This window comes from Alosa alosa, chromosome 13 (assembly GCF_017589495.1).
Source record: "Alosa alosa isolate M-15738 ecotype Scorff River chromosome 13, AALO_Geno_1.1, whole genome shotgun sequence".
NCBI classification, from domain to species: Eukaryota; Metazoa; Chordata; class Actinopteri; order Clupeiformes; family Clupeidae; genus Alosa; species Alosa alosa.
The window spans coordinates 15536435-15547417 of NC_063201.1; the positions used below are offsets into that span (position 1 = coordinate 15536435).

Below are 10983 nucleotides of genomic sequence, written 5' to 3' on the forward strand. Positions count from 1 at the left end.
TTACAAATCTGTATACATTGAAAGAAGGATTCACACTGACTCCTGCTTAAGACTAATTCATTATGCACAAATGACCTTATACTGTGAAGTTGCCCAGACATAATCTTTTTAAATGATCATTTCAGGGCATGCTGTTGCACCTTTATTTGTCAGTGCACAGCACACAATCCAAAAAAGCAAATCCTCTTAGAAGCATTTTTTAATGCTGGTGTAATATCAGACCAAGATATGTTGACTGTGTGTAGTGGGAACCACTTGTGTAATCATAAAGACTGATATGAACAACAGAAATAAAATATTTGCTAACATCACTGAGTAATGTGTTTACTAATGACCGATATCTGGGAAAGTAACCAGTCTTTCAGAACATCTTTATTTATGAGGCAGTTGTATCTATATACATTATCAACAGGAAAAAAACATACATAGATAAATGCTGCTCCGTTGATCAGTTAGATACCTACTGACACAAACAATCCAGTAAAAATGATGCCTCTTAATAAAAGCTGTTGACCATATCATGCTTATTAGTGCGAATAATGTTAGGCAGTATTTAAGAATATAAGACTTCATTCAACACATGTTTACTACTTGATTTCAGCTACTTCATGAAGATAGGAGATGAACAGCTTTGTCCCTTCAATGTAGTTGTACCTGTAAAACATACATTTGCAATAATTGAGGGTACAACTGATGGTTACAAACATTTTACATGATGGCGACTGAAGATAAAGCCTAAATTGACTGAAGTAAGTGACAAGATACTGAGTTACCTGCTCATTTTCTCATTCTGGGAATGAAGTCCGTCATCAAAGCCTCCAATGGGAAGCATAATGATGTTCTTCTTTGTCACATCTTGGAAAGTCCGAGCAATTGGAATTGTGCCTCCCTCACGAATCAGATCTGGCTCCACCTGAAAAACTGTGCAGTGCATGCACAAGTATTGTGCTATTACTCCTCTTGCAATAAAAATTCTAACCAAAGGTAAATAATGTTAAATGGATGCAAGTTTATGATCTGAGACCTGCATGTACTGTAGATTGTAGTAGGCCTAGTTCTGATAAAATCAGTTCTAATGTGACAAAGTGTAACATGTTGATGAACTTTTACCATCCCATTTTTCTCCAACACATTGTGGATAGCAGGAACACTGCCAGATTACAATATGATTAAGCAATAAGCCCCGAGAGGCCATATAGGTTCCACTGATTTTAGAACAGCTAGTGACAGCAGAGTGAAAAAAATAAGAATCCCTCTATCTGAATGGTTGCCAAGCAACGTGAAGACGCAGCTACAGTATTCTAACTTTTGTATTGAGTTGTGGTAGCGCAGTACTATACAACAAAATGCGGTCAAGGTGTATGTTTGTGTTGGATTTTACGACAGCATCGAACGCGATTCAGCCAATCATAATCAAGGACTGGAACTATCCATTTTAGAATAATGAATCAAATCTGGTTACCTCTCTTTACAGCAGCGATTCCTGCCTCATACAGAGGATGCTTGGTGTCCGCCAACCAGGGTTTGGCCCCAATGATCATTGTCACTGTTAACTTGTTGGGACTCTTCCGTTTTGTAAACACTGAGTGCAAGTAGTCTGTCACCTAAAACAGATAAGTGTGTCACATGGTTGTGACGTATCCACACTAACCAGGACTTTTTGTTCTGTAACATTTCAAAAAGCCACCGACAGTAGTGATATCATGTGTACCTGCTTTTTGACCATGGCGGGGTCCATATCAGGGACCTGTCGGATGGAGAATTTGCCAATGACCTTTGCAGGAATGACTGTCTTTGAGCCAGAAGCAGAGAAGGCACCCTCTATGCCGTGTATGGATACGGTGGGATGGCGCCATCGATGAGCCAGCAAGTCCACCTAAGAGGGTTATAAAATATAATGTATATTTACTACACAGACAAAAGTGTTTCTACTTGTTCAGCCCAATGTCTAAAGTTGAGCTTTTTCCAAATAATCTTGCATGACACTGTGGTTAAAATAGCAGTCTTTAGTGATAGTCTTACTTTGTTGTTGTACATAAGTTGATCGATCCCAATCTTAGACTTATAGGTATCCACGTCAAACTCAATGTCCTGATACATTTTCCATTCCTCATCGGAGAAGGGAGCCACAGCCTCTCTGATCCCAGGAACAAGGATCTTTCCACTGGGGCTGATTAAAGAGTCTGAGAGACAGAATATAATGCATGGTATGTTAGGCCTACCAGGAAAAATCTGTGTCTAAATATAAACTTACAAAAAAAAACATGTTGAGGCTGTTCAGCCTGAACTCAAGTTAAACGGAAGAGGAAAATAACACCCAAGACAGCATTTTTTTCCATATAAAATAATTGTAAGTGTAAGTAAGTGAATAATACTCACCTAAGATGCCAATTAGGTCTGTCATGGGTTCGATCACAGTGCCCCCATAAACCCCAGAGTGTAAGTCCTGCTTAGGTCCTTCTACCTGTTGGGCCAGCAGGCGCAGAGGTTAGAAACAAATCTATCAATCATTTTTACTCCTCTCAACCAACCACATACGGCAGTATATTTTACTGTAACATAAACATTTTATATTATGAGACAACACATTTATTGTCTAAGTGTCAGTCAAATCCTTTGCTGCATTATAATTGCTGCACATTCAAATGGCCCAAGATTTAGTTCATAACATCAGTCATTCTTACCTCTGCAAAGAAGTAACAGTTTCCTCGGGTACCATAGGTAAGCGCTGGCCTCCGGCTCAGCCAACCACAGTCTGAAATGATGATGTAATCCACATCGGAGAAGAATGTGTCCCGCTTTGCCACTATCATTGAGTCCAGACCATTGGAGCCAGTCTCCTCCATCCCCTCAATGATGAACTTGACATTTACTGGCAGGTCCTAGTGTGGGTGTGAACACAGAGTGAGATCACATACCTCTCTCAAAGTTATTTTATGTAGAATGATCTGAATATTTGTCCATTAAGGTTCTTAGCAGTGTCTAAATACAGATTACCACAGGCCTGCAATGGAATTCTAAATGAAACCAACAAAATACCTCCAAAACAACAAGAGCAGTCCCTCTCTAAAATTGACAGACAGACATCTGTGCCATAACAGATTTATAAATATGGTATAGTTTGGATGTTTGGATAATAACTTGTTGATAGTAGGCTATGTTTAGATAACAAGTGTTTCTAGTATTTTGTGTAAATGTCTGTTCAGTTAAATAGCTTAATCCACTGGATTGTGAGCCATTTGTACTGATTAAATTGAATTTGGTTCTCATGAGGGATTTAACTTTCTCAATCTGTAATCCCAAATAACAAGTAAAATGGATCGCACTGGCTGAGAGCAACATCCTGGGAAAATGAACTTGTGATATTTGATAGTGCATAAAAAATGTTGTTTTATTTTCCTTTCACCCACCAAATTCAGAGCCTGGTAGGCCTCTACTGCGTGTATCCAAGCTAGGACTGGAGCCTTATTGTCAGATGCTCCTCTACCATAAAGGTTCCCTATAGGATGAACATACACAATGTTAGCAGTCACTAAACATTTTTTTTTTGTTTTGCACAATGTCAAATACTATCAGTGAATCAGCAACAAGCTTGGTTATCATATCTGCAACCTGATCTGCAAGTTTGTTAATGAGTAAGCCTAAATAATGTAGATCTGTTGTTCTTCCTCTATATTTTCCATATTTAAAAATCCATCATATAATGGATAAAGAATAAAATCATTAAGACCACATGATGGCAGCAAAGGCTTTGGTTTAGGCGTGTGTCAAATATTAAAACACATATTTGCACACAAGCCAAGATTTCTCAGATTTAAGGAATGAAACCTTTAATGGTAGTCACATTTTGTCCCAGTGACCCAAAGGGATAAAGGACACTTACCATCGATGTCAGTCAGGTTATAAGGATCAGTGGCCCACCCATCCTCCTTCTTAGCTGGTTGGACATCCACATGTCCATAAATGCACACTGTGTGTTTATTGGAATCGTTACCGATTTGGGCAGTGACCACTTTCGGGAGAGGGAGGGTTGTGCCATCAGGAAGCTGATGGCGACATGATAAAATGATTAGCATCATATGCTTATATATGTTTTCAATCTTGTGCAAATTTGTAATGATGGTTATTATTAGGATCAAATAAGATAAGGTTTTGATAGCCTACTGATTGTACAGTCTAAAGGCTATGGTATGGAGTCAAGTTTAGAGTATAAGAAGTCACACAGTCCAGTGATGTTGGCACTTATTAACCTCTCTCAAACTCAGTCACTGCAACAGAATGGTGTGGCGTGCAGCATTCATTTTATCATCTGACCTCTTGTGTTCCAATGTCCACCATTTCCACCTCCGCCCCCATGCCTTTTAACTTCTCTGCAGTCATGTCCATCATGCGGTGTAGGTCCGGCCTCTTGGTGACATCACTGGAGTCACTCTCCACCGCCACCCACTGCCTCAAAGCCTGTTGCAACAGAGAGCATATTGTTTTTGGAAGCATACCCTTTGTTATAAAGCTTCCATTCAAATAGCTGATAAATACAATGTTTATGCTTCTAAGCATTTTGCCCATAGTGACTTACAATGACATCAATAAACATAAATCACTCCACCAATGAGGAACCACAGAAGAAAAGAGTCTTAACTGTGACCTCCAGTGTTGATGGAAGGCCAACATAGCAGAGGACTGCAGTTGGCAAGAGGGGACATAGAGCTGGATCATGGAATTAAGATAGCAAGGTGCAGATCCAGTAAGTGACCTATAGGAAAACTATTGTCATTTTATACAAGGCCGCACACTGCCTATTGCAGTGTTTCCCAAAGTGTGGGCCATCACAGTATTGATGGTGGGCCACGAGAGGTAGCCTAAATTAATATCATTATTATTATTATTTAATTATTATTATTATTTATTTTTTATAATTAATGTTGAAATACTGTAAAAGTTCATGACTATAGTTCAAATTCAAAAGTATCTAGAGATATTTCACTCAAATTAAATATCAAACGATTCTTCAAACATGTATTGACGTTGATCTGGAACATATTTGATGGTCTCGTCATTGATGGATTATGATAACGCTAAAGTGTTATAATGGAATGGTGGTTGTGTAGCCTGACGAGCCAGACCAACATTAAAATGTAGGGTCTGGGCACTCACCGTTAGCAGTGCTCAGTCCGAGGGGCGGAATAATCGGTTGTCTTTCAAATTCCCTCTGCACGCAATAGGACAGCGCTATGAGTCCCATGCGTTTCCCACCAGCGGCGCTAGTTGGCTAGTTCAAACTTTTGCCAACTTAATAAAAGCTTAACTCGTGTCACACTGTTCGCCAACAGCAACATTATCTTATTATGACCGCCGTGCAGCGAAGCGGCAGTCATATAGGTTTAGTCAGATTTTTCTTTTTTTTTTTCTTTTTCGCATGTCCAAATTTCCGTCAATGATTCCCGGGACACTGAAAGACCGGGGTAGATGAAACTTGGTGGGCATGTAACCCCACATGGATAGCATGGAACCATCGTTTTTCGTTTTGATCTGTAGCCCCCACTGGACTGGACCCCCGAAAAGGAGGGTAGGGCAGACACAGTTTTCTGTGAATATCTCGAGAACCGTAGGGTTTAGGAGGACCATTTTTTTTTTTGTATGTTGATCTCAAGGGGCCATGTCAACCCATTCCATAACCACTCATTTCATGTATAGCGCCACCTAGTTAAACACAAAAAAGTAAAAATGAGGTGTTGTAATCGCAGGTATCTGTGACCTAACAGTCAAAACTGCACGAAATTGGAAGTGTAGGATCATTATGACACCCACTGTATGCACGCCAAGTTTCGTGGAATTCCGTTCATGGGGGGCCACACAATAAATTTATTTATGTTACTATACACCAACTGGCCTGTAGGTGGCCGGAGACAGTTTTCTGTGAATATCTCGAGAACCGTAGGGCCTAGGAGGTCAACCTTTTATGTATGTCTTTTTATGTCGTTTTTTCGAACTGGCCTGTAGGTGGCCGGAGACAGTTTTCTGTGAATATCTCGAGAACCGTAGGGCCTAGGAGGTCAACCTTTTTTATGTATGTCTTTTTTATGTCGTTTTTCGTTTTGATCTGTAGCCCCCCCACTGGACTGGACCCCCCGAAAGGAGGGTAGGGCAGACACAGTTTTCTGTGAATATCTTGAGAACCGTAGGGCCTAGGATGACCAATTTTTTCGGTATGTTTGCCTCCAGGGGTCATGTTAACCCATTCCATGTGCACACATGTGCATAAACAGATACACACGCACACATACATTCACAGTAATCATACGTATGACACATACTAACACAGTAGACATTTGTATGCATGCATGCACAAACACACATACGCAGGCAAACACACAAGCACACACACACACACACACACACACACACACATAAACATAAACGTGTACACGCACACAATTCAAGAATTTCTCAGAATTATGAACAGCCAAGATGGGGGTGGGGTTGTATAAAATGAATTTTACATGTGGAATCTATGAACTAATTATGTTTTGGTACTTGTTAGCCTAGAATTGAGAATTTAGAATTGAGTGTGGCTAATGCAATTTAGTGAGACAGTTAGAATCATATAGGCCTTTCAGCGTGATTTATTTTTGTGGAAAAAATGTGCTGCACTGGGCGGCGGTCATATTTTGTACCGCTCTGCGGTACATTTAGTTTGTTTTCAAGTACAAGGATACAAGGAAGTTTATTGTCATATGCATATAGTTACTGGAAGTAAGAAATGCAGTGAAATTATGTCTGGTGTCAGCCTATTTGTGCATTAATGGGGGGCAAGAGTGCAGTAGAAGAGGGGTTTAGTAGATTAAGTGGCAAGGGCTGCATAAAAAAAAAAGGGGAGGATTGGGATTGGGTGGGGGGCACCAACAAGGAGCACCCAAGAGCAACAGGGGCAAGGAAAAACTCCCTTACCAAGGAAGAAACCTTGGGCAGATCCACGGCTCAAGGGGCTAACCCAACTGCCAGGGTCTTGGTGTGTGTGTTGGGGGATGACAGGGGAGATGGGATAGTGTGCTGTGTATGTGGGGAGAGGGCAGTGTGCAATATGTGTGTTGGGGAAGCTTCCTCATGAGACAATGTGCTGTGTATTGGGGGGGGGCAGTGTGCTGTAAGTATGTTGGGGATGTGTGTTGGAGAAGCTTCCTGATGAAATAATGTGCTGTGTATGTAGGGGGGGGGGGGTTCAGGGACTTACTATTGCAAGCAGAGTACTGTATGTATGATGTATGTGAGTGATGACCGTGAAGATGTGTGTGTGGGCGGGAGGGGAGTGGAGCAGTGACTGTGTGTGTGTGTGTGTGTGTAGTGTGTAGGTGGGGGCAGTGTGCTGTAAGTGTGTAGAGGATGTGTGTTGGAGAAGATCCTGAAGACAATGTGCTGTGTATGTAGGGGGCAGTGTGCAGCAAGTATGTAGAGGAGGCTTACTGTAGCAAGCAGTGTGCTGTATGTATGTGAAGTGATGACAGTGATGATGTAAGGTGTGTGTGTTGGGGATGGGGGTGGGGGCTGGCAGAAGGCTAGGCAATCAAGGACATGGGTAGATGGAGGAGAAATAAAAAAAAATAAATAAAAAGTTCTATGGAGATGTGCAAAAAGTTGGAGAAAGTCAGATATGTGTGTGTGTGTGTGTGTGTTTTGTGTGTGTGTGTGTGTGTGTGTTTTTGACGTGTGATGAAATAAGAAAATAAATAAAAAAGGGAGAGGGATGTAAAAGTGCTAAAAGTCTTGTAGGTGTGTGTGTGTGTGGGGGTCCATGAGTGCTGAGTGAATGAGTGTGAGTTCAAAAATGTTTGAGAGTGCAGTATAAGTGTGAGTTCAGAGTTCGGATGGCCTGGGGATAAAAAACTTCTCCTGAGTCTCTCAGTTCTGGCTTTGTGACTACATAGGCATCTTCTTGATTTCAGCGGTAGGAATAATCCATTGTTAGGATGAGAAGAGTCCTTCTAAGTAGCAGGGAATTCAAGCCAAACCGTTGCAACTCTGCCATCAATCATTATGTTAAGCCCGCCTAACGACTCTATACACGATTTGATTGGCCTGATAGAAGTTTCATTTTTCGAGCTCACAAGCCAATGGAGAGTTGCTAGACTAGCCCTGGCAGCAAATGTAATTTGCAAGGGTGCGTCTAGATTTCTAGGCTAGTGGTTGTGAGGTGGAATAAGTCAAACTAAATTTCTTAACATCTCAAGTAAATCAGAAAAATCACAGTGAACCAGTGAATGTTTAATGTGTCAATTTAGGGTGCTAATATGTTGCACACTTCAAAAGGGCATTTAAGGACATCAGACAGTGCTATGATTTTTGCTATGTTTTGAGCTTGTGCTTAATGCCTTAAATTGTCAAATGGACTTATGAGTGCTAGTTTAAACACCTCCTAGCCTAAACACCACCTGAACTTGTGTGAGAACGGTGTTTTGTAATGCCTCAAATGGAAATTCAATATCTCTTTGATATTGTGTTTTGAAACACCTCTTCTTACACATCACTGAGCCCATATTGATTGTAATAGAGCATCACAGTCCCGCCCCTCCTCCGAGAGAGATTGGTTTCAGGAAGTAAATTTCCCATTCATTTCTCCCATTGACGTTTTGGAAAAATCCGTATCTAAAGAGTTTTAGAGCATGTCTTAGGCTAATCAGCTACGCCGTAACTCATAAGCATACAACATATCATTTCGAGTGAAAAAACGAAGAGAAAGTCCAAAAAAAGTCAAAGGTACAAGACTTCCTTCCGAGCGAAGGAACTACTCATCCCATAAACCACCACGCCTCACTGAATAATATAGGCAAAACCAGAGCAATTTTGCCATTTGAACTTCCAATCGACGACAGCACACGAACCTTTTCCTCCAAACAGTGATTTTTATATAGTGAATGTGCAGTTAATAGCAGTTATTTCAGGAGTAATCATGTAAATAATAGTGTTTTGGTATTGAATGTTATATTTACCATCGTGTATTTTATTTCGTTTGTGTGTGTGTGAAAGCGGTTAACGTTAGCAACATTGTGCATCTTATGGCACGTATCGAAAGTCTGATATCGTATGGCATCGTATCGAAATATCGTATGTCTGAGACACTTTGATTGCTTTACTTTACAGGACTGTGCATATCAGTTGCATAGGACAAACAGCTCGCTTAATAGCCTACTATTGCTGAATAGTTAATTAAGCAAAGGTGTGATAAGGACTAAACCTTGACTGAAGAACAAAGAAATAAATTAAGCTATGCATTTCTGCTCACAACTTGTGTGTCAAAACAAGCCAAATGTAACAGGGGGAACATCCAATTTACCAATCCCTAAGGCATTTAAAAACATAATATACAACTCACTATGGAACAACTGCAATATTACAGAGGCTAACCTCTGGAGCAAAAATGAAAAACACGTCTCTAAATTAGGCATTTGCAATAGGCTAGCCAGCTCATATTTCTGGTTGTGGATTCAAAATAAATAATAATGAACAATGAAGAGTTTACCATGATTGTCCCTTAGACCTGGGCAAAAACTTACCTCTACATAATCCTCCACATGATCATCCACATATTGGTGTAGTTCATCAAATGGATGAGCGTTTATTATCGCAGGTATTACCGCGAGTAAAGTAACGACAAACATCTGTTGGAAAAAACAGAGTGATAAAGATGACTATACATATACGATATGATTACTCTTAATACACTTGCAATAATACAGTCGTTTAGTAATGGCTAGCAAGCGGTCTGACCTTGTTTGGGGAAAGTTGATGGTCGAGCTGTCTCACGGTCGCGCGTGTTATATACTTTGGTTTGTGGACCCAGAAGACCTCCTGGAGGGTCATCATCACCACTTAATGAAAGTTTCTTGGAAATCAGCCAACTAAGCTGCCACACTCAATTTTCTCCTGGATAGAAACAACAGTGCAAGCGAACAATAAACACACGCTGCGTTTCGACATGGTCAAACATGCCACACGCCAAGTTTCTGCTGTGGAAGCAGATCGTTAGTTTTTGCATAAATTAAAGATAGGCCTATGGCGTGCTTATATGACATGCGCAATCGACTGCTTGTTTTACTGTGGATAGGCTATATTCCCAAACTCCATTTGATTAGCCTATGGGCCTGTTTTTTTTTTTTTTTTTTTTTACAATTTTCTGCTCTGGCACAGGTAGGTATAACTATAAATACATATATAGTCAGGTCTGGTGGTGATGTCAACAGGCAATGGCGTTTTTGACTGCTGCTATGGTGATTGTGATATGACATAGTGATTGTTTTATGAGGGCTTTAGTTTCGCTCACCTTGTTGAATAACACCGAGAGCAATGCGTGTAAGAAAGTATGAAAACAGTAGCCTCGTTAATACCATTAGTCTGACGGGGTTGTTCAACCATTATGTGTCTTTTCAAACGAGCAAAAAATACTTCCTGTTCTTTAGAGTCCCCTCTGTCTCTCAGTTGGACGTTTGAAACCCCACATGCTTCAATGTAATCAACTTGGCCTTTGTTTGACAGTAGCCTAAGCCATTGTGAAACTGTCAGTGCAGTGAAAGCACCATGGTCTACTCTGTACTGAAGGTAACAATGTTCTTTCTGCCTTGGAGGCAAGTAATTCAAAGAGGACTGGGAATTTTTCCATTGAGGACAATTTCCATCAGGGTATGGAGGGGAGGGTGAAGTGTAGGATTAATTACCAGGCATTGAAGAATCCTCTTAAACACAGCACAGAGTCTTTCAAAACATAGTGTTTAACACTTCACCGCAACTTTCTCCACAGGTCATGAAAAATGCAATTTACAACTTTTTTTATGTCCAATAGACAAAGTGCAGAGAGTTGCCAACCTTATGCATAGAGCTCAGACATGAGGCATGATTTTTGAATAACTGATTCTTCTCTATTGTGTAACATGTTCTTGATAATGACTGACTCTTCTCTATTATTGTGTTATGCTCCAAATGTAAAGCACTTTG

At 40.5% G+C, this 10983-nt stretch overlaps 1 protein-coding gene across 1 annotated transcript; it reads right to left on the reverse strand.

Annotated features, from left to right (window-relative positions):
- Positions 1 to 354: 354 nt before the first annotated feature.
- Positions 355 to 10014, reverse strand: cndp1 (carnosine dipeptidase 1). Its single transcript, XM_048260848.1, has 12 exons — positions 9763 to 10014; positions 9549 to 9653; positions 4315 to 4458; positions 3884 to 4046; positions 3411 to 3499; positions 2685 to 2882; positions 2380 to 2464; positions 2023 to 2183; positions 1712 to 1876; positions 1463 to 1604; positions 774 to 921; positions 355 to 654 (listed from the first exon to the last, which is right to left on the reverse strand). Exons 1-12 carry the CDS (start codon positions 9856 to 9858, stop codon positions 588 to 590), a joined length of 1563 nt encoding a protein of 520 aa, XP_048116805.1. The 5' UTR covers positions 9859 to 10014; the 3' UTR covers positions 355 to 587.
- Positions 10015 to 10983: the final 969 nt, after the last annotated feature.

Excerpts from the sequence above, each read along its gene's own strand:
- cndp1 (XM_048260848.1), bottom strand. The coding sequence starts at position 9,858 with ATGATGACCCTCCAGGAGGTCTTCTGGGTCCACAAACCAAAGTATATA. Across the intron at positions 4,459-9,548 it reads ATGTGGAGGATTATGTAGAG|GCTTTGAGGCAGTGGGTGGC; the intron begins GTAAGTTTTTGC and ends CTGTTGCAACAG. Across the intron at positions 1,877-2,022 it reads AACTTATGTACAACAACAAA|GTGGACTTGCTGGCTCATCG; the intron begins GTAAGACTATCA and ends TAACCCTCTTAG.